Source organism: Porcisia hertigi, chromosome 18 (genome assembly GCF_017918235.1).
Source record: "Porcisia hertigi strain C119 chromosome 18, whole genome shotgun sequence".
In the NCBI taxonomy this organism is placed as follows: Eukaryota; Euglenozoa; class Kinetoplastea; order Trypanosomatida; family Trypanosomatidae; genus Porcisia; species Porcisia hertigi.
The window spans coordinates 137633-160831 of NC_090577.1; the positions used below are offsets into that span (position 1 = coordinate 137633).

Sequence of the window (23199 nt, forward strand, 5' to 3'; positions counted from 1 at the left end):
TGTCGAAAAAAAAAACAGAGGAGAAGATGCAGGATACAGGCGTACTACAGAACCACAGAAGGGTGAGGGGGTGGTGGTCTCAGGCCGGCCAACGTCCTCCTGGAGCTCGCCTGGCATAAACATAGCTCCCTCCCCCCCCCCGCTTTTCGAAGGCACCCGCACGACCGACGCCGCTGCGGCCGCCCACGAGGAGGACGCTGGATCCGGCCAGCCTGGATCGAGGCGTGCCGTCCACCCCCAAGCCTGTCTGGCGCTCATCACGTAGCGATCTCTCGCGAGAAAAGAAAATACCGAAGAGAAGCCCGAAAGGCACATGGCCCTATCCGCCCGCAGAGAAGCTTTGCCGTATGCATATATATATATATACACGCACACCACCAGAATGCAGCCGTCGTGTATCTCAGAGGGGGGGTGGGATGTGTGGCTGTACACGTTCGTGGTGAGACTTACTCTGCCGCAAGAACAACGCCTTTAAAGAAATTGGGAAAGACAAGGACACATCTGATCGTGGGGGGGGGGAACGGACCCAGAACGCATAATTTGATCTCAGCCCCCTACGCACTCACGGCACCCTCAGAGGGTAGTCGCGCAGACCTGAGGCGCTACTCAAGATCATAGCGAACCTCCACTGGGATTGTCACCGGTTCTTCGGCGCACATGAAGTCAGCCACGATCCACTCCTTCACTGCATTGGGGTGGTTCACGGCATCGCGGTGTGCCGGTTTCGACTCGCCTAAATCCAGATTCGCACGGTGAGGATGATAATTGAAATCAAACAACGACTGATGCAGCACCGAGACTTTGTCTTCACCGATGCGGCGCGTGAGAGGATTGCTGCAGCTTGTGCCGTTCAGCAACGCATACATCTCGCTCATCCAAAAGGATCCCATGTGCACCCCAATATTTTGCTCAAACGTGCCTGAGAAGCTCTCCGACTCGGCATCTGACGCCGCGAGGCAAACAACATTCGGAGCCTCCACATGCTCGCACAGCGCAATTGCATGGCATGTGTCAGCCATAAAAACTACGCGACCGTACCGCCGCTGCTGGTGCATCATCATGAGCGTCTCAGAGATGTCTGACGAGGACAAAAACTCAGTGTCCTGAAACTTGAAGTACGACCTAGCCCCGTGCCCCGCAATGTAGATGATGATGTTTGAGTTTTCATCGGAAAGCAACCGCCGCGTGGGTGGTGTGTTCTCGTCGTAACGGCCCTGCAAGACACTCAAAAAGCGACGCACGTCCACGTCGGTGCCCGCGTAGTCAACCTGTGCGCTGCACCCGTAAAGATTCCTGTCCGCATGCCCATTCACATCCCCCTCCGACCGAGGTGGCTGGTCGAAGATCTCCGCCGGGTACACGTTTCGCGCATCACAGGCAAAGCTGTCGCTCAGAAAGAGAAGAATGTGGTCGTCATCAATGCCGTGCTGACGCAGGAGGTGGTACATGGTGAGCGCGTTGCCGGTGTGTCGATAATTGAATAAAAACCGTGAGGAGGAAACGATGACAGCCCAATTGTTGCTCTGGGCCTTGCCACTCGTTCCCATAGGCGCAGACGTCGGCGAACCCGCGGCGGTCATGGCAACGGCATGCGTAACCGGCAAACAGGACGACACGGTGAGCAGAAGAAGAGGAAGGGCGACTAATGCCGCCGCAGTATACCGTGATGACTCCATCATCGTGTGAGTTGCGGTGCCAACCAACTCACCAAGAGGCAGTGTTCGCCTTTGTGTGAGTGCGTTCGTGTATATGTGGAAAACGAATTTGCAATGATATAAATAAATATATATATATATATATACATGTACAAATCCGCTCGTCTATTTTGGTGTGGAGGGAGGGAGGGGGGGGATCCACGGTGCAGAATGATGGATGATGAACAAATGCCTTTTGCTCTTCGTTCATGCGAGGGTGAACAAAGCACAAGCGACAGAAAAGGGGGGGATTAACCGTGTGCGTGTGTTGTTTCCAGCAGTAAGCTATGAGAGGGACATGATGCTCTTTTGCGGTGTGGGTGTGGGGGGGGTCATCGCTGCTGATCAAGAATAGACCAGGCGCTCTCCCGTTATAAATCGCCATCTTGCCGCACATTTGCCCTAATGGAGCCACGAAACACCCTGCAGTTCATTCACATGTGTGGGTTCTGTGTGTGTGTGTGTGTGGAGGGCAAGGAGGGAGGGAGGGAGAGCGGGAGGGAAAGCGGGAAGTAGGTCGGCGGGTGAAAAAAAAAAAGAACCACCATCCACCACCATTCCTATCAGCCCTTTCTTTTGTCTCCCTCCTCTTTTTCGGGGACCCGCAGGTCCGAAAGAGATGTACATCCAATTTTACTCAGAGCTTCCCCGGTGTGTATCGAACACCACGCGTCGTTCTCCACACTCAGCGCCTCGACCCTGTCACAGCGGTCCACCTCTGCGTGGTGCGATGCAGCAGCAGACGCGCGCGGTGGGAAACCATGCGGACTCAGCCGCCTTGGGGCATGGCCTCTGTCTCGTGGACTACCCTCTGGTGCGTCACCGCAGCTCACCGTATGCAGATCGCCACACAATGCAGTCCCCTTTGAGGGGGCTCGGGTATCCCCTCTACCACCACCACCACCACCACCACCAACAGCAGCAGCAGCGGCGACAGTGTTGCGGAGAGCCAACCACGTAAAGAGAGCCTATCCGGTCGTCAGAAGGTCACCAATAACTGGAAATGCCCGTGTCTGGTAGCCAGAGCTAACATCGGGGCGGTGCGCAGAGGATGAGGAAGGAGACTAGAGCCGCGGCACGCAGGTCGCTGCGTAATGGCTGCACACGACTAGCACAGCCCACATAGCGCCCTCCACTGCCGACCACCACCACACCAACTGTCACGTATCGCAAGGACGCTGGTGTCCTCACGTGAGCGAGTGCTCGTTCCCGCTGTGGTTTTGCAGTCGAGGTGGAAGGCGCAGCTGCGACATGGGAATCTCGAATTCGTTGGCACACCCCAGGTAGGAAGAAATAATGGTTTTTTGGCTATCGTTGGTGGACACCCCGACGGGGCCGTTGGCCCAGATGAGGTCGAAGCCACCAACCCGCTCCTCCTCTCCGCAACGTCGACCCTCCAAGTCGACAACATCGAACATGTCCTGCAGCATGTTAAACTTGAGATGGTAGTCAGCAGGCGTCTCCGCCGTCAGCGACGGCGACGCGTTCGTCTCGATGAGCCACGGGTGCAACGTGTCGTCAATCATGACGTCGTAGCCGTACAGCTCACTACAGTGCTTGTCCTGCAACATGATTCTCTGCACAGCGAACAGGGTACGCATAATCATCTGCTGGATGTCCCCAAAAAGCTGATTTGTGCGAGCGGCGCCGTGGGTTGCAGTGAGGAGGATGCGCAGACTTCGAATTCCAAACTTACACCCCGACATCGCAGTGTATTTGGGGTAGGTCTTCTGTACAGCCACGTTTGTGACATGAATGTACGTGTTATCAATGTCATCCAGAGAATACCGATGTTGGCAGAAGCGCGCGAAGCCGGTGCGGTGCAGCCACACCGTCAGCGGCTGATAACTTTGAACGAGAACGTAAATGCGTAGGTCATACTTTTTTCCACCGACGAGATGCGGGTTCGAGATGTAGCGCTGGGCAAGGTACGGTTCGACCGGCTCTGAAACCCCGTACTGGCCTCCAATCGAGCCTACGCTGTACGGGTTGCCAGTACCACCAGCGCCACCGCCAGCCCCGCCGCCTGTAGAGGGTCCGTTACCGCCACCCCCGCCCATGGCTGCGCCCCCACCAGAGCCACTACTCGTCAAATATCCGTGGCGTTGTTTGAACTCACGGCGCCATTCCGCAATTTGTGAAAGCTTCGAGAAGAGAAAGATGCCTTTTCCCTGGGCCTTGGCAGGAGGCTTCATGATCCAGATCGTGTTGGGGTGCCGGCGGAACTCTTGCTCAAAGAGGCCGTAGTCTTGTGGAAGCGAAAAGGTCACAGGAAAGAAGTCCCACGCCGCGGCCACCTCCTCGGCATCCCCGTCCTTCTCGAGCGCCTTCACCATCTTCTTGATGTTGCGGACCATCGTGTCCTTGCGTGTCAGCTCATAGTGGTTGCGAAAGTGGTTCAGGTGCTGATTGTCGTCGAGGCGCAGGATGTCGTAGTTCTCCCGAATCCACGAGACATCCGCCCAATAGTAATCCCAGTCCGATTCGCTGTCCGTTTCGATCCAGCCGCGACAGCGCATCACGTCCAAGATCGTGTTGCGCAGGAAGCAGCGGAACCGAATGGGCCCAGTGCGGGTACGTCGGTGCTCCATCATCGCTTGTTCTTAGATGCGCGCACGCCAGTGTGTGAAAGGGAATCGCGGGAGGTGAAGCGGGTGTACGTGCTCAGCCCACCCACCGCTGGGAGCAGAGAGCGAGGTGGAGGAAAAAAAAGCAGAAAAACCCCTGCGTGGATGTGTGAGAAAAAAAAAAAGAAAGACCAAGACAGGCAAACAAAAATGCAGATGGTGCCAGCGAAGAGTGGTGCTTCCCCTGCAACACACAACGCGGCGATAAGTGATCCGTTGCAGCGGGCGGGGTGAGGGGAGGGGGGGGGGCTACATGTGAAACAGGGTGAAGGATATATATATATATATATATGTATATATATGCACAGAAAGGAGGAGGAACAGTAGGAGCCGAAATCGTTGCCGTCGACGTTCCAGGTGAGCCTCGAGAGTCACCTGACGGAGGTGCAAAAACAAATATATATATGCATACATATCAGGCGTGTGTTCAAGCGTGCGTATCGGGGGAGAGAGGGAGGGGGAGAGGGAGGGGGAGAGGGAGGGGGAGAGGGAGGGGGAGAGGGAGGATGTGTTCCAGCTGAAAATGCGGCAGTATGAAAAGGGAAGTGCCGCCGCCCCGAATTAGAGCTTTGCACCATCAAGTCGGGTTGGTTCTCTCGCATATAAGAGGCCAATCGGTGACCTTTGAAAACACCAGGGGGCAGTCGTGTGAGTGGGAGTGGAGAAACGCAAAGCGCCAAGGAAGAAAAACGCGCAGAGTACATACGGTGATAAAACGCGACGATGTGCTTCACCCACCTACCCACCCACCCCCTTTTTCCCCCACGAATGACTCGGATCGCCCCACCCCCAGTCACCCTGTCTGTCGAACCCCCCACCCCACCCACCCCGCATGAGGGAATAGGGGGGGAGGGAGGGTCCAAAGACTTTCTTCTCTGTCCTCACTTTTTTGTTGTTGTTCTATGCAAGCAAGAAGATCTCATAAGCACAATCAGCGCGATATCTGGAACACCAACCACACCGATGACTGTTCGACCCCCGCCTCGTCTCACCACGCTGTCAGCACCCCCACGTTGGACGATTGCCCAAAGTATGTCATGTACTCCGTCATGAGGTACTCGCCGTCGCCGCGTCGGAGTGAGTTAATGATGAGCCGCAGGCGAACCCGGTGGTAGGCAGAACAGAGGTCCAGCAGCCGGTCGGCACACTCCCCGCACAGCACCTCGGACCCATCGTAGCACATCTGCAGGAGCCCAAAGCACGCTACCATCTCACGGTACGTCAGGTGTGGCGCTACAGCTACGAGCATGCAAACCTCGCTGAAGGTGCCAGCTAGAGTATTCCCTTCCAAGCCTTTGTAATTCGGCACGCGCTGTCGAGCCTGCTGATCGCTGCGCAGAATGGCGTAGAGAATGTCAATCACCTCTGGCGCGTACATGTAACTGAGACACCTGTTCAGCTGCCGTACAAGACGGTTCCACAAGCCCTGACGCATGTAGAGGTGGTGTAACTGCTGGAAGGTGCTACCAGAGGAGTTGACAGCGGCCGACATCGCGTTAAAGACGCGCGTACAGCCCTCCTCTGACATGAGCAGCTCCACCGAGGTCGTCGTGAGCAGCTCCACAGCGCCGCAGAAGAAATGTTCGACGGTGGCACGCTCGTAATAAAGTATTATCCCCAGGTTACACCACGGTGCCGAGCAGAACGAGTTGAGGATGTCGGACACGTCGTACACGACAGTCGCCTCGACGGCATCGACAGGAAAAGAGAAGAACGTTGACGCAGTGCACCCGCTCATGGCCAATGACGAGTCGATGTTGTCAGGCAGCATGGCGCCTCCGTCAGCGCTCGGTGGCACGTTGAAGGCTGAGGGGCCGTCTCCGGCAGTGACCATAGGCGATAAAGGGTAGGAGAGGTACCTGAAGTAGAGGCACAACACATTCATGACAAAGCTCGTCAGCTCCCACTGTATCGTCGACAAGTTCTCCTCGTCCATGTACTGGCAGCTGCGGCTGCACAACACTGACAGCCACGCGATCATGTCTGGCACCGCCGCCGCATCGTAGCGGACAACGGCCGAGCAGACATCTTTGTGCCGTATGATGGATTCCAGGACTATCTGCAGTGTATCAGGTTGATGTATGCCTTTTGTAATCGCCTTCAAGTCCTGGAAGCTGAGACGTGGGCATGCCTGCATATGGGCATCGTCGAAGCAGCGCTCTGTCAGGGTCCTGACAACGTCCGCGATAGGGAAACCGGCGTAGTAGCGCGTCTCCGCATAAAAGGTGAAGGCGGTAAGAAAGTCGTGGCGCACCACGGCTACTTCACTCGAGAGCCACCGTGAGTCAGCCCCGTGCTCCCCCGTCGACAGCGACTGCAACAGCGGCAGTTGCCCCTCCTTGACCGCATCGATGAGGCTCATCAATTTAGCAGCGCCGAGAAAAAACGTGCCGCTGGAACCGAAGTCGACGATTCGGGTGAGTAAGACGTTCGCATCCCCCACAAGCGCCACCTGATCGCTGTGATACCGGTACACGTAGCACAGAAGGTTCACGATGATGTCGTAAAACTCCTCACGGCGCGACAGATTCGTATCGTAGACGCAACCACAGTAGAAGAAGAGGGAGCGCAAGATGCCAGTGTGCACCTGAGCTGCGTGACCGGAGGCGGCCGCTGTCGCAGGCGCTGTGATACCGCCGAAGTCATTCGCTTCGTCGTTACCGTCGTCCAGAGAAGACAGGCACTGCAGCAGGCTCTCCGTCACTTGATCCTCTTGTCTCAACAACTGACTCGCAAAAGTTGCGATGGCAACGAGCACGTTGTCGTCACGGCACCCCAACCCCCCCAAGAGCGCAATGGCGAAGATAGATATGATCACGGAGAGCCGGGAGAGGCACACGTAGGTGAAGAAGAGCGGTGTGGATTCTGCGTTCTCTGGCGGACAGATCACCGCCTCCCCGACGTTCATGTTCTGCACCGCCAGGGTCATGTAAAGCTCCTGTAGTAACGACTGTGCGCTCGAGCCGAAGCTGCCGCTACCGCCATCGCAGCCCGCGGCGGCAGAGCCATGCAAGGCGGCCTGTTGCTCCCCTCGCGCGCGGACGCAAAGCTCGTATTGGTGAATCGTCTGCTGGAGGCGGTCGAATAACTGTGGCAGGATGTTGATGCGCTCGCATAACATCACCTCAGCAATGGGCTGCAGCATCCGCTCCGCTTGGAGCACGAAGGTAGCGCTTGTGCGCACCTCATGTGACTCCTCCCGCTCATGTGCCGTGTTGATCACAAGATCGACATATGTGCTAAAGATGTCAATTACTATATGCTCTACCTCCCGCGCACGCTCGCTCGAGAGGGGGCCGCGTGGAGCCAACGGCGGTGACAGGTTTGGCTGCGGTTGGAGCTGGATGCCTACGCGCTCGGAAGACAAACCCTGCTGAGTCCGGCCACCCTCTCGTGTTGTCGGCGGCGTGCATGCTCCGCAAAACGCGGCGAACGAGTTCTCCAGACTACGACCAACGCGTGGCTTGGGCTGCAACATGCGCTCTGCAATCAGAAAGAAGAGGTGCAGCAGCCCCTGGCGTAGGTCGGCCTCTTCATCATCAAACGGACGGCCAAGAACGTAGCGCGTGGCATCTGCCCAGACGCGTATAATATCGACGTCACGCGCCAGGTACGCTACAGTCGTTTCATCGCTCCGCTCGAACGTGTTCACCAGCAGCGCACAGGCCAGCCGGAGAAGCTCCGTCCTTTCTGGGTTCTCCTGCACCTTGAGCAGAAGTCGCCCCGATACATCCAGGAACACGTTCGCCACATCGTCACGACTGGCAATATACTCCTCCTGCGGGCTCGTAACGGTCGAGCACTGGCGCAGCAGGCGGGAATACAGCGCAGCGCAGGGACCCTCTGGTTGGTTAAGGAGTGCCTGGCCGCACTCGTTCATGACCTGTGACAGCGCTGGGGCCCATGCAGGCCACCGCAAAACCGTGATGGGGGGATCGGAGAGGTGGTGCAGTCGCACTAGCGGTACATCCAGCTCAGGTGTGCACTCAAGGGCTGTGCTGCACACCAGCGCGGCCTTCTCCGGCGCGGTCGACAACATGTTCGCAGCCGCACTAAAAAAGAAGGGTAGGACCTGCTTCGCGAAGCTGCTCTTCACAGACAAAATACTGAGACGCGAGTTCTGGCGGGCAAAAAAAGTGAGTATCTCCAACACGCAGTCCAGCGTCTCCTCCGTCGTGAGGTATGTCTGAAGTTTTGTGAAGATGCTCTGCGCCATCTCGCTGGAGTCCACCATCTCTGCCGACTCCGCGCGGATGATCGATATTTTCCAGTTGCTGAAGAGTGCCGAGGCGTAGACGGAGAAGAGAGCATTGCTTAGATAGAACGGCAGCTTCTCACCACAGCGCCGACGCCCCTGGAGGTATTCCAGGACGTACTGCTGCATCTCCGTCCGCTCTTGTGGGCCCAGCTCGTTGCTCACGAGAAACAACAAGCCCTTGACGGCTATAAAACGCAAGTAGTTGTTCTGTGCGCGTGGCAGGAGGACCCGTAGCGTGTCCCAGTACTCGTAGCTACTCAGAAAAAGGAGCTGCTGAGCCGCAGCATCTCGTGTTTCTTTGTCTGGCGAGGTGAGCGCCGCTGTCGCCAGATCGCTGAGTCGGGCGATAACGTTGTCGTTCAGCTCCGTTACACTGGGTCGTTCGAAGACCTGAGACGACGGAACTGCTGAGGACGAGCTCGTGTTGGCCGGGAAGCGAGTACCCCGACTACCACTGGGGCCCACCCCATTGCTGATACTACTGCTCAGGGAAAAAGGCATCGGTACCGCCGGCGACTCACCGGGAGCGCCACCTCCAGGTGAAGATCGAGGGCCACCATTCATGGCTTTAGCGATGAAGCAACGAAAGAACACACGAACACAAAATAAAGAGGGGGTGAGAGTGAGTCAATCAAGGGATCCACGCGAATTGTGGTGACGACAGTCGGCCTGGACTCGCACTGAGCCGCTCCACGCCAGCAGCACACAAAAATCTTCGTAAAAAAAAAAGAAACGAAAACGCGTACGCTAATCTCTCATACAAGCACACACACACACACACATACAAACCAGCACCTCGGTGTCTCCTTGCGCAACCTCACTTTCGACCCGACAAGACTGGGGTACGCCGGTACGTGTATTTCCCGTCCCTCGAAAATGATCCCTAGCAATGCGGATCTTTCTTTTCTTCGCTGCAACTTTCTATTGCTTTCTCACACTCTCTCTCTCCCTGTGTTGTAGTGATGTGCCTGGGTGATAACGTTCAGACGGATGCGGCCGGACACAGTCTAGTGCTTTACGCCGCTCACGAGCGCTCCGCGTTTCTCTGTTAGTGAAAGTCCACAAAAAGCTCACGAAAAAAAAAAACAGGGCAAATCATGTACTGGGAAACCACAGTGAGGTTGACCGTGTGTGTGTGTGTGTGTGTGTGTGTGTGAATTTATGAAGGGAAGGAGGTCGTAGAAAAAAATCTGTAAATCCCCCCAGCGAGAAACCCACTGTCTAACAATAAGGGGGGAGAGAGCCAAAAAAAAAAAAAAATAAAACTTTTTAAAAAGATGTGGGAGATCACGCACGCACACACACATACACACACAAGTCGCACACCCCTCTGCCCCTTTTTGTGTTTCTGTCGTCGCAGATTTTTTTTGTTTCCAAACGGGAGAGCTCCTCAGATTTATGTGTTTTTTTTAATAAGTACAACGAGGGCACTTGACGGAGGGGTTCACGGAAGAAGTAAATCGGGCACAGAGGGAGTGTTAGCGACGCCCGACAAGCCTATGTGTGTACTCCCCCTTACAACACGGGCTGCTAACCGTCCTTCCGGAACGCACAACTCAACGAAGAGGTGAACACTCCGAGTGAGAACAGGAGAAGTAAACGAAAGCTGTGATGATAACGCCGGGGGGAGGGAGGGAGTGAGGGGGAGGGGGGGGGGGTCGCGGTTGCTGTTGTGGCTGTGCATGCGATGTGCACTAGTCCACACGTTCGTATCTGAGTGTCTCCTTTTCCTTTTTAGTAAGCTTCTTTGCGAGCGTGAAGAAAATGCGTCGGCGTGGGTGACGGGTGTGGTGAGATGAGTCAGAGGGAAAAGGGAGGAGAAAAGAAGGGTGAGTATGGAAATGTCAGAAAAATAAGCAGAGCGTAGCCTGAAGTGATATTGAGTGGATGTGGGGAAGCGGGCGGACAGACGCGCCAACAGGGAGGAAAGAAGAGGGATTGAGGCCTCCCTAAAAAGCGCACGCGTGAGGCCATATGCACGAACTAGTACCACTTCAAAGGAAAGGCTGGGGGAGAAGAGGTCATGCGTGAGTGGGGTGACGACGCATAAAACAACAAAATGAATGCCAGAGGCCATCAAACGCTCCGTGGAGGCCCCTCTTCTCCCCTCTCCTCCCCTCCCCCTCTCGATGGGCCATCAACACGATGCTTGCCAATCAAAACGTCCGCGTTTGCCTCTAGCTCACACCGCTCAACATCGCGGAAACATCGAGAAAAAAAAATGAGAGGCTGGGTTCTTTTGCCTACATGTGTGCGCATGTGCATTCAAACGGACGTGAGCGTCGCCCTCCGTATCTTTTCCCTTCCCCCTTTTTTTTTGGTCAACCTACAAGAGGCTCACCCAATCGATCCTACGCACGTGTACAGGGGCTCACGATACATCGTTGCCGGCCAACTTTGCCAAAGCAAAAGGACAGATTGGAGCAGGAAGAAAAAAGGAAATCCCAGTCTTGCGTTGATATCTTGACTTTGTATATATATATATATATATATATATGTATGCGTGGTAGAAAGGAGGCATGCACGTGTGTGTGTGTGTGTGTGTGTGTCCACAAAAACACCAAAAAAAAAACCAATCTCCCCATTCACCTACGCACCTACACCTCACCTGCGGGTTCCCCCTCATGGAGTAGCTCACCACACACACACACACACACACGGTAGGCTCTATATTATATTTCTCCAGCCCAGCACTGTAGCCGTCCGCGTGCAGGACACACGATGCGTATGTGCAGAGAGGAGGAGGAGGAGGAGGAGGGGGAAAGGGTGGGGGGCTTGAAAACAGGGGAAAAGGAATAAAGTACTTGGAAGGAAATGCAAGACGACGGCGCACACAATGTCTCTGGTGTCGTCTGCGGACCTCTCAGCTCTTTTTTTTTACACATTGCATGACTGAGGTGAGCGCACTACTCGTCCTTACTAACTCTGCCGAAGCGCAAACCTCGTGACACGCGCCTCAGGAGCGCAAATCGCGGCTTTGACGTCTCTTGCGCACTCAGTGGCTGCACAGACGCCACCAGCGGCGGAGCAACTAATCCGTGGGATCGCGCCGGATGCGTACGCTGCTGTCCGGAGTTCCAACCTCGAAGGTCCGCTCTTCCATCAGTCCTGCTGGCCAGCTCCCCCGCTGCCGGAGAGATCCCCCGACCCCAGTCCAATTTGGGGTCTCTGTGGTGGGCCGGCGAGGTCTTTTGTTCGCGAGGGGGGCTGGAGGTGTCCACCTTCGATGAAGAGCGGACCCTCGACGCGGCGCCACGGTGGTCACCACTGTGGAAATCTGGCGGATAAGCAAATCGACTGATAGGAGCACCGCCGCCCGCCAGTGGGTGCACCGCGCCCTTGTCCACGTAAGATGGCCCCATGGCCGGGGCATCGCCACCGCCGTTGCCGCCAGCCCCGCGGCTGTCGTGTTGGCCAGCAAAACGAGAGCGCAATGCCATGTCAGAAATGAGCGGACTTGCCCGGCGCAGTGCGCGAGCTCGATGGAGGCGCTGAACCGCCAGCATCCACAGAGCCCGGCCGTACGATAGTACAGGCGATCCCACATTACTGCCGTTGCGACTCATCAGCGGTGCGTGAGCTTTCCCATCGACACCGTTGTGGCTCATGCATCTGTCCCTCACACTGTGCTGCGTCGCCAGCAGGAAGAGCACCCAGTCAACGCGTTGTCGGAAGTCCAGCACGAGCAGCACGGCATTCTTCGGCTCATCGATCCGCTCGAACTCAGGGATGATGAGGTAGACTCGGTATGGAGCCCACGACTTCCCCTCAAACCCCGCAAAGAGTGGACAGCGGTAGCGCCGGAGCACCTCAAAGCTGGCGGGCCCGCAGAGGACGTCGCTGACATCTTCCCAAGTTCGTGGGCCACCGAGGCCACGGTCACTCTCATAACCCATGACGCCAAAAGGGACGTACACCCGGGAGTACGCGCAGGGGAAGTGGTGCAGCTCCCGTACGTGTATCGGCCGAGTCAACGCGCCAGCAGATGGAGAGAGGCTCCGTCTGGGCAACGTTGCAGTTGCGCTTCGCGACGGAAGTGGTGACGAGGACGGTAGCCGTAACGGCACGGAACAGACGCTCTGCGATGGTGAGGCGTAAACCGGCGGCTGTTGTTGTTGTGAGGGCGACTGCGCGAAACCCCGCGACGGAGCACCAACAACGCCGCCTCCGCGCCCCATAACCGCCTTCCCTCTCACGGATGTGTCGAAGGGTGCAATAATGGTCGGAGCCTCTGGTGGATGCCCAGATGATGCGAGAGAAACCGCAGCGCTAGGGCTCAAGGGTGGGTAGCGCCGCGGCAGCGGCGGCGCTCGACTCACGGTCTCTGGCGCACTGCTGGTCAGAGGCAAGTGGGACCCGAGCCCCACAGAGTAGAGAGACCGAAGTGGTGATGTGCCAGACGAAGCGACTTTCGACGGCAGCGGAGAGGCACACGGTGATGGCTGCGGCACTTGCTCTACACGATCCAGGTAGAACAAGAGCTCCCTTCGATCTTTTGACAGTCTCAGCAACGCCGACACGTGGCGCTCAACCAGACAGACATCAACCCCGACACCGTGCTCTGCGAGGATGGCTTGAGCGCGCAGGGCCATGCACTTGCTCACCTCGCGTTGAACGATGCGTTGGTGCGCCTGAATGGGTTCCGTTCTTTTGCTGAGTAACGCTGCGCTCTTCGTTGTGCGATGTGGGGTCAGTGCACGGGTGCGGCCTGCGCTAACGACACCCGAGCGGGAGGTGCCTCCAGCGGCAGGTGTCGCCGACGGGTGCGAAGACGCAGAGCGAGGGGAGCCCTTGCGTCGGTCGCGCGTCGATGAGACCGGAGGTCTTACACCGCCCTCCTGAAGGAAGGCGCTGCGTGACGGCCGAACCGGCGATGCAGGCGTTGGTGATACCCGGGGAAGGGACGAAGACGACGCATCAGAGGCCGTCGAATCCTCTTGCCACTCCGTGCCGCGCTGCGACGACACGTAGAGACGAGTGGAATGAATCGAGGCAAGCCGTTCCGGTGTCAGTGAGCCCGTGCCTTTCCCGCCTGAGCCGCGCAATGGATATGACAAAGCCCGGCCATGCTCAGCGTCTTCGAGCGCGGGAACTGCCAGCGTTCTCTGCTGTTGTGTCGACGAAAGAGTAGCATCAGGGAAGCGAGGAACGCAACGAGACTGCACCTGCGCATCCCCAGCCGCCCTCCCACTGTCACCGTCCTCGACGTCACCGGGCAAAAAAGACATCGCAGCGCGCTGAGGCTTGACGGGAGACGGCGATGGCGTCTTCGCGTGTCGCGCGGATTGCACACCGGCACTGTCGCGGCCGTCGCGGTCGTCGCTGTCAACAGCGCAGGTGTTGGTGGCCGCATCGCTCATGATAGTGCACGGTGAAGCGGTGGCAATCACGGTATTCTCAGGTGAGTGTTGTTGACGTTCCGCTGCACCGGCGGTGGTGCACGACGGCTGCACCGTCGTCGTAGCCTCCTTGCCGATGAGCACATCCGCTTCTCCTGCCCTGCTGCATGTCTTGCCAATTGCAACCGTTGGGGTCCGCAAAGAAGAGGAGTTCGTCGCAGAGACCACATCAGCCGGAAGCGCAGTGGCAGATTTTACTTGGAATGGATAGGCCCCACCTACCGAGCGCTGCATCTTCTCCCGTAACTGCTCCAACTCGTGTGCATGTTGACGAATAGCGAGCAGCTCGCCACTGGTCACAAACTCCGGCTGGTCTGGGAAAGCGGCACGCACATGCGCCACACGCGCCTGCGCTGCAACCTGCACTGCTGTCTGTCGGGCCAGCACACCGCGGAGGTGCTCTGCCGTGTCGCCATCGCGGGCCTCGAAAAGACGCTCGTAGTGTCGCCTCTGGGGTTCCGTCACCCAGTCGTGCACGGCGAGTGCGTTTTCGCTCTGCTGCTGTCGTCGGGCGATCAGCCGTTCGCGCATCGCCAACTCCTCGTGCAACGGCAGCGAGTCGCTCTCTGTCATATCTCTGCCGACTTTGGGCACGACAAGTGCTGATGACGAGAGCCGTGCGGGGAGCGCGTCAATCGGCGCGGATAAAGAGGTCGAAGCCGGCAAAGATGAGGTGATGTCAGCACGATTTGATCTCCTTTCCGTAGTGTTCGTGAAAGCGCAGAGGGCCCTGTCACCACTGCCACCGCCATGGTGCTGGGCAAAGCGGGGCGATGGTCTTGACCTCGCCAGCACAGACGTTTCGAACGAAGGTAAAGGTGGGGGTGGCCGGAGCGGAAGCTCATGCTTCACATCGGCCTGAGCGTCACGCCACAACTCCTCCCGGGTGGCCTGTTGTTGTTGAGCCAGCGAAACAATAAAAGAAGTCTCTTCTTGTCGACTAAGCCGCTGTGCTCGCCGTGCCTCTGCCGTTGGCGATCGCTGATGCATCGACGGGGGGCTGCGCACCAGCGTGTTGGGATCAGAAGTAACAATGCTAGCGCTTGTGTCCACTGCGAGACTGCTCTGCTGGAGACACTGCGAGTCCGTCCAGTTTTTCTGATGGTATGCAGAGAGAGAACCCGATGAAAGGTACCGGTTAGTACTCAATTCGTGGCCTTGATGCGCGCGGAGGCTGTAGTCTCCCAACGGGGCGGTCTGCTTGGCCATCGTCGCTGCGGTCCAAGGGTAAGCGGCCCCCCCCTCATTGGGATACGGTCCCTGTCGCTGCTTCTGCTGCTCGAGAAGCAATCTGTGCTGGGCCGCATCAGCAGCGCGCAGCGCCGCCAGTCGCGCAGACAAGGTGTTCACCGATGACGGCGTTGGCAGGGGTGCTGGTGCGCTGGTGTAAAAGTGGGAATCATCCACGAGGGCGCGTGGAGATAACTGGTGATGGCTGTGATTGCTGTCAGGAATCGACAAGCTCGATTCTGACACATACCGCTTCGCGGTGGAGGTGGGGGACGCCGGCGGCGCCCCTTGACGTGGCCGAGGCGGCGCAGCGAAAACCGCAGTGTGGTCCACCCCTTCCGTCGCCGGGGCTGCAACTGGTAACAACACGTTAGAAGACAGTGCCGCTTTGACGGTGGAGTCGGTTGGAACACTCATGCCAGTGACGCCTCGCTCCTTCGAGTAAAGCGGCGGCTGCGGTAGCACAGGGATGGTGGATGCTGGAACGTGCGAGTTGTGAGCGTCAGTCAGCGGAGCGGCAGATGGTGCCAAGGCAACTGACGAAACAAGAGCTGAAGCGACCCCAGGAGATGCGGTATGCCCTGCTCGCCCTGCCGGCATGGGTCCCACCGTAGATCGGCCAGTGGTCCGCCAATATTCTAGGGTCGCTGCGTAGGTAGCCGAGAAAGTCGTCTCGGTATCACTGGTCGTGCTCGCGCAAGTGAAGCCCTCGCGAGGGGGAAAAACATTTCCAGGCATTGCAGCGGGGAGAACCCCCGAAGTGGACAAACAGCGGTCCATCGACACTGAGTGCTGCCTAGACGGTGGTTGCCAGCCAGAGAAAGTACCTGGCTCTGCGCTGCCGAGCGTCTTCGGCTCTAGCCTGTCTCCCCTCATCCCCACTGCTACTGAAGAACTCGTCGAGGCGCCATGAGGTCGTCGTCCACCGCCTTTTCCCTTGACTTCCACAAAGTCGACTCGTGGAGACGAGACGGAGGCAGAAACAGATGCATACTTGGATACAGTAGGGCTAGAAACATGCTGTGCTGCACCCATGACATCGTCGATGCTGCGCACCACATCATGTATTCGTGCACGTACTGACTCAATGGTGTTGGGGAAGGATGACGGAGTCGCAGAGGCCCCACTGGTCGTAAGAATGCTGTTCGTCTGGAGTGGGCTTTGGCCGGTGTAAATGTTGGACATTTGTGGTGACCCACACTGAGTACGGCACTTCAATCCGTCTGCGCCTGGCGGTCCAGCGAGCTGAATGTCAAAACAGAGCGAACAGACAACGGCACAGATAAAACGACATACAAATGCACGATCACTCTGATTCCTGTTTGCAAATAAGTCTAGATGTTGCGATGGGTTGATGTTGAGTGGGTGAGTGAGAGACGGGGAGGGGGGGGATATCTAAAGGGGGACTCTTGAAAATAAAGCGAGGCGGGTGAAAATAAAATGTTGGGGCGCAGGGTGAAGCTCTTGATATCAACACTGCGGAGCGGAAAGATAAGGACGTGGGAAACGGATGGAGGGAGAACTGATGTGTAGTGAATCAGGAACCGCAACACAGCACACCGAAATCGATCTAAGATGTGAAACTACAAACCAAGAACAACCACAGCAACAGCAGGGGTGGCCAATACAAGAAAAAAAAACATCAATCAGAAGCACCCACAACTGCACAGCACTGTGTGTGTGTGTGTGTGTGTGTGTGTGTGTGTGTGTGTGTGTGTGTGTGTGTGTGTGTGTGTGTGTGTGTGTGTGTGTGTGTGTGTGTGTGTGTGTGTGTGTGTGTTCTGTGTGTGCCTATGTGATTGTGCGTGAGCGCGTGTAGAGATGGAAGACGAGACGTCACCACACAATACATGCGCATTCTTTGTCCTTCACGTGTTGACACACACGCACACACACACAGAGAGAGACGTACGCACACAAAACAAAAAAACGAGGAAGAGATTGTTGTCGAAAAAGTGAAAAGAGATGTGTGTGGGGTAGGTGGGCGGAATGACGCAGGGAGTCAGACATCGGGGGAAAAAAGGGGGGGGAGCTGAAATGCGGTTGAGGAGATCGCAGAGGGTTGAAATCGCTGACCGCTGGACAAACTTTTTATTTATTTTGTTTTTTTTTATTTTTTTGGGGGGGAGGGGGAGGGGGGGCGCCCCTCCCCGTGTAGGCGAGTCCTCTCGTCACAAAGGGGCGCATCAACGACGGGGCAACCGAAACGTCAAGCATCCACTTCAATGTGGAGCAAAGTCGCCCGGTATGCACTCGCCCTCCCGCCAATCTCAAGACCACCTGTGGTGGCAATCAGGGGTCCAGTTTTACAACAGAGGGCAAGTCACAGCGATCTGCCGCACTCGCATGTCAGCGATCAGACTTTGGGTAGCGTTGCGTCGTAGCAGCCTGCAACAGCGGGCACGCAACTGAACCCATTCACATGATGAGCCTTATGTCGAGGTGATCACAGGATGTGTCCCCTCCAAACCCTGACAGCCTCTTCTTAGGGAATCCCCCCTCCCTGCCACCCGTGGGATGCACCACGTGGCAACCTTCATATTTTTTTTTTTTTGGGGGGGGGGGGGGGATGTGTACAGCGACCTGCGAAGCGGTAGTGAGCGGAGTCTGATACAAAGGGGGCACGCTCAGGTGTCGGAGTCGGCCATGACTGCAGCGCGTGTATAAAGCCACCACTTCGGTCCATGCGTTGGCCCTATGAAAAGGGTCGGAATCCAGAGTGTGTACTAGGATTTATCCTCCCTCCCTCCCCCACCTGTGACAGGAGGGGCACGTTAGAAAAACCCGTTTTTTTTTTGTTCGTGAACTGTGGGCATAGGTCTCGGCTCATGAGTTTGTGCCATAAAGCCTGTCTGCCCGCCCGCCGGTAATCGTACTCCTTTCGCGGATGTTCTGAGCTCCCTCAAAGGCAACGTCAGTGGGTCACAGAGTGGAGGCGGCGAAAGCCGCTCCCAGAAAAAAATGAGGGGAGAAGTAAAAAAAAATTTTTTTCAGCAGGCAAAGTACAAAATGGGGGAAAAGGGGGGCCTGATAAGAAGAAGCGTAAAGAAAAAAAAAGGAGGGAGGCGATCTGGTTTAACACTGCTCATATGCCCAGCCTTTGTTTTTTTCCTTCTCGTTGCAGCCCTACCTCCTCCTGCCACGTGCCCGCTCATCTTTCTGTTACCTCTAATCAGGTTCTTCCACCCGTCGACCTTTTCTCATATTTATAACATCCGTGACTTTGAGAAAAAAAAAATTGCTCCTCCTCCCCCGAAACGCCGTTCTTGATGACAACAACAACCCAAGCACACACACACACACACACACGCGAAAAAAAAAAAACAAGGACAAGTATTAACTCACGCGAAGAAACACATATTTATATGCATACACATATCTGCATTTAGATCAAATTCGACGGCAGACCCTTTTCCTTTTTGAAAGAAGAAGGGGAAACAGTAATAAAAATATGTACAACACATATATGTATGTAAACCTCTGTATACGGGCATGTTCATGTGTACGGATAACTTTTTTTTGAAAACAGGGGGAAAGCTGTTGCCGGCTAATTAGAAGATTGGACATACAATCAGTCCTCCCTTCCCTCCCTCCCCCTCCCCAACAAGGGGAGGGGAGTAGGAGGAGCAGAGAAAAACACTGCGTGACACGGCGAACGGCACTGTAAATCTTTCACAGTGAGCATGAGAAGTTTTTTTTTAACTGGCAACTAAATCTATAGATACTGACGAAAAACAAAGATCGAAACAAACACATATAATACATTATATACATATATATATATATACATTATATATATATACGAGAGCATATATTTGGAGCTGCTCTCGTCATCGACGAGTTGAGGGGGGTACGTCCAACAAACAAAGGCTCCAAAGATTCGAGGCCCGAGAAACCAAACATCACAAAACCACACACACACACACACACACATACACACGCAAAAGGAGGTAAGGGAGAAGCACGGCACAAAAACGGGGAGAGACAACGATTCGACGCTGTCTCGACAACCTCACCCCGGAGAGAGCACGCGAGTCTTCTTTTCCTCCTGTTAAGAGTAAGAAAAAGAGAGGGGTAATGAGAGCAGAGAAACCAACGAAGGACTCAGTAAACCCAGAGAACCACGAAGGAGGGGTAAAATGGGGGAAGGGAGGAGGGGAAAAGAGGGTGCACCTCGGTTTCTCCTGAACCGGTGTGCCCTTGAGGGGGATGGGCAGGTGATGCGGCAGAACCCTGCGAGGGAGCGCACGTGCCTGCACGCAAGAGGGAGGGGTCTCGGTGCCGCCACCGTGCGCTCCTGGCACCAGACAGGCGCCCTTCAAGCATGCACCAAAGAAGCGGAGCGACCAACATCGCCTGTCCTCGTGTTGATGCCCACCTCAGCACCAATGCACACAGCGCAGGCTCGATCCAGGACTACGCTCAGCATCACCGCGACGCAGCAGGGAGGGAGGGAGTAGAGGAGCATGAAGAGTGGTAGGCGCAAGCGCATATTAGTGGAATCGGCAACATGGCTCGCAGTGAGGTGTAACGAACGTCGTGGTCGTCCGCAAGCCTGTGTGTCGCAGTGCCAGTGCAACCCCCTATTCTGCCCAACACAAAGAGTCCACAGACACCGTACCGGGTTGCAGAGGGGGGAGGGCGGGGGAGAGGCTGTGAGCCCGCGTCTTCCTCGGAATAGTGGAATACGGGACTCGACCCCCTTCCCCCCTTCCCTCCTCCCCCCCCCCCGAATGACGACCACACACCGTGAGACAGCCGACATTACTAATGTACAGAAGACACACGCATACACCAGACGCCGAGAACGAGGGGAAAAAAGAAAAGAATGTGGCACGGTGATACGAGCGCGAAAGAATGATAAAAATAGACAATGCGCGGAGGAAAGGAAGGTGTCGAGGAGGAGGAGGAAGAGAGGAGATAATCACAGGCGATGATGCGGATGCGAACAATAAGGCGGTGAGACGCAGAGACGGGGCCCAAACAGGGGGTGGACAACAGCAGCAACAGCAGAAGGAAGATATATGGAGAGCTTCGGAGACAGGATTGTGCGTCGGAGACAGTGCCTAACAAAAATCAGCACAAACACATTAGCGAGGAGAGGGGAGGAGAGGGGAGGGGAGGAGAGGGGAGGAGAGGGGAGGGGAGAGGGGAGAGGGGAGAGGGCGAAAAGGCCAGGATAAGGCTCAAAACTAGACGAGCTACAAAATACAGTGCGGAACATTCGAGATGAAAAGAGCGCAAAAAAAAAAAAAACGATGATGCGAGGTAAAAAGGAACGGGAACGCGAACTCATGTCTTTTGTCGGAGGAGACAGCCCACCAGCGCCACTACCCTCCGTCCGTCAGTGCGCACGTGCATGCGCTCTCAGCCTTTGTCGTTACAACTTTGAATGTCCACAACTGACGAACGCTACTCTTGACGCAATAACAGTCGTCGTGAGAGAAGTCCTCCACGGGTGTGAGAACACCTGCCCCATGTAGCCCGCCGACACTTCACCACCACCTCGCTGGTAAAACGTGAGAAGAATCACAAAAAAAAAGACACACGCCCAGACATCATCACCCCTCTTCCCCCCCCCCCCCCCCCCAAGTACACAGAAAAGAGGATCACAATCCAAGAGAAGCAAGTCATCTGATCTCTAGAAAAGAAGAATGACAGCAAGACGACAGAAGGAAAAGACTCACTGGTGTGACAAACAACCCACGTGAACAGTTCGATGATGGAGCTAAAGAGCCCAAAACGCACATAAATCATAATATATACAGACACAGATACATGGAAAAATAAACCCCCACCGCACCTCACCCCCGTTGATGCATCGATTCAATCGGCGTGGCATGGCTAGACCCTGGCGCCGCCTGGTTTGTGAAAGAGGTCAGAGAAACGGTGGAAAAGAAAGGCACAGCGAGCGCGTGAAATAGAGAGAAAAAGAAAATGCGATAACGGCTCGGATGAGGACAAGAAGGGAGGGCCGTGAGCACCCCCTCCTTTTTTTTACGCGTAAAGTGTACCTGCACTCACAATAGACAAGCGTGCGCACCGTCGGCCCTCTCTCGTTTCTCCTGGCGTTCCCCCTCCCCTCCCTCCCTCCCCCCCAGGAAAAAAAGAACCTCTCCCTGCCCTTCACCACTAGCACAGCGGCGTCTCAATGCTTTGGTTCGAACTTGTGAAATGTGATGCCGGAGCCTGTCACCAGCGCTGCTCCCAACACAAAGGCCAGGCTGGGCTCGTACCCCGAGACGACAGAGCTCATGAGCCCGCTAATAACCACTGCGATACCCGTGGCAAACCCTTTCAAAATGTTATCGGCGTACTTTACTACCATAGCCACCAGCAGGCCGCCCAAAGCGTGGATGGCGACAAGTCCCCATGTGAGCAGCCGATCGTAACGCTGCCAGAAGTAAAACGGTCTCACTCTGCAACCTGCATTGATCGTGCTATTCGTCATGGCCTCGGCGACCTCAGCGGCCTCAGCGGAGAAGATGTTCCAGTGCACGCTTTGCCCGCACTGCACGCTCGCGTACCAGCTGGGGAAGACGTCGAGAATTAACATTGAGATAAACGCGAACGGGATGCCGAAGAGCGAAAGCTGGATGTTCCTAACTGACAGGGTCGCGCTCGTCGTCTTGACGACCTTCTCAAAGTACACACTAGCGTAACTGGATGACACGCCAGACAGCACACACGCTGCGATCCCGATCAGCTGATTCGCTCGATGCTCACCGCCGGCACCAACGTGCAGTTCCTCAGAGTCGGAACAGCCTGAAATGCACGGCTGTGTGGGTGAAGCGCTGTGCACTGGGATGGAGTTCAAAGATCGGGTAGGCCTCGGCGCTCCGAATTGCGCACCAAGCACGCCGGCAGTCAGCGCCACCAGCGACAGCCACTGCATTGCTGACAGTTTGCGGTCCAAAAGCCAGACTGAAAAAAGGGCAGCGAAGAGAAGTTTTGTCTGTGACCAGACTTGAAAGGAAACAGCGTCCAGGTTGGACAGACCAACAAAAATTAAAAAATTCTGCATGTTGAATAGCAACGCTGGTATGAACAACCTCAGCGTGTCACGCCTCCACAGAGAGTTTGAGAGCATTGTGCAGTAGAGGCGCACATGGCTTTGAATCCGCCTCAAAATGAGAGCACCTCGCCTGCGTGTCTTTGCAGGGACACGGACTCCACCATTCAATGAATCACCGCCAGCAGTGCTATTCGAACCCGCTAATAAAATAGACATACGGTTTGAAGAGACGGTGCAGCACGAAGGTCTCGGCTCCTTCACAGGTGAACCGCCCGCGTGGGCAGCAGCGCCGCTTCGAGATTTTATCGGAGTCTTTGGCAATTTCGATGCCCTCTGACCTGTTGCACAATCGTCAACCACGTGGCAGTTGCCTTCGCAAGCGACGCTGGCGACCGCGACGGCGTGCGGTAGCGGTAGCGGTACAGGGGAGATGGTGCACTTACCTGGCACCTCTTCATCAAGAAGTGAATACTTCCTTGTACTCTCCAGTTGAAGAGCAGTGCGATCCACATGGCTGGCTTGTTTGTTCGTGGTTACAGAGACATCACCTTCAAACTCCGTCACGACCTGAGTGACCTCATCGGCGTCGTGGTGTGAAGTGAAGTCGTGCTGGGGCTGCTTATACAGATCATCTAGAGCGTAGATGATAAGGCACGAGATCATCTTGAGAATCTCCTGGTTCAGCACCAATGTTGACGTGTGGTAGTTGTCCACCGGCGTGACATTCATGAGTGAGAAGCGGGTCATGACAACAAGCAGACTGTTCTGCATCACGAGCACAAAGAGGCTCATCATGGCCATGAAGGAAATAGGAGCCATGGTTGCCTTTTTCATGATGTGGCAGAAGACTTGCTTTACTCCCTCTTCCGTTTTTTTTTGTGTATTTTTAATTATCGAAGGGAAAACCTGCCGTCCACCTTCCGCCGCTGCCTGTGGATATGTGTGCGTGTGTGTGTGCGTGTGTGTGTGTGCGTGT

The 23199-nt window shown here is 55.8% G+C and overlaps 5 protein-coding genes across 5 annotated transcripts; all 5 read right to left on the reverse strand.

The window, feature by feature from the left end:
* Nucleotides 1-602: 602 nt before the first annotated feature.
* Nucleotides 603-1679, reverse strand: JKF63_06520 (uncharacterized protein; the record flags this gene model as incomplete). The annotated part of the gene is made up of 1 exon (XM_067902469.1): nt 603-1679. One exon carries the CDS (start codon nt 1677-1679, stop codon nt 603-605), a length of 1077 nt encoding a protein of 358 aa, XP_067757886.1.
* Nucleotides 1680-2881: 1202 nt separating this feature from the next.
* On the reverse strand, nt 2882-4288 carry JKF63_06521 (uncharacterized protein; the record flags this gene model as incomplete). The annotated part of the gene is made up of 1 exon (XM_067902470.1): nt 2882-4288. One exon carries the CDS (start codon nt 4286-4288, stop codon nt 2882-2884), a length of 1407 nt encoding a protein of 468 aa, XP_067757887.1.
* A 1021-nt stretch (nt 4289-5309) lies between these two features.
* JKF63_06522 (uncharacterized protein) lies at nt 5310-9143 on the reverse strand (the record flags this gene model as incomplete). The annotated part of the gene is made up of 1 exon (XM_067902471.1): nt 5310-9143. One exon carries the CDS (start codon nt 9141-9143, stop codon nt 5310-5312), a length of 3834 nt encoding a protein of 1277 aa, XP_067757888.1.
* Nucleotides 9144-11485: 2342 nt separating this feature from the next.
* Nucleotides 11486-14551, reverse strand: JKF63_06523 (uncharacterized protein; the record flags this gene model as incomplete). Its single annotated transcript, XM_067902472.1, has 1 exon — nt 11486-14551. The coding sequence occupies one exon, from the start codon at nt 14549-14551 to the stop codon at nt 11486-11488; it is 3066 nt and encodes a 1021-aa protein (XP_067757889.1).
* Nucleotides 14552-21356: 6805 nt separating this feature from the next.
* Nucleotides 21357-23057, reverse strand: JKF63_06524 (uncharacterized protein; the record flags this gene model as incomplete). Its single annotated transcript, XM_067902473.1, has 1 exon — nt 21357-23057. One exon carries the CDS (start codon nt 23055-23057, stop codon nt 21357-21359), a length of 1701 nt encoding a protein of 566 aa, XP_067757890.1.
* Between the last annotated feature and the right edge of the window lie 142 nt (nt 23058-23199).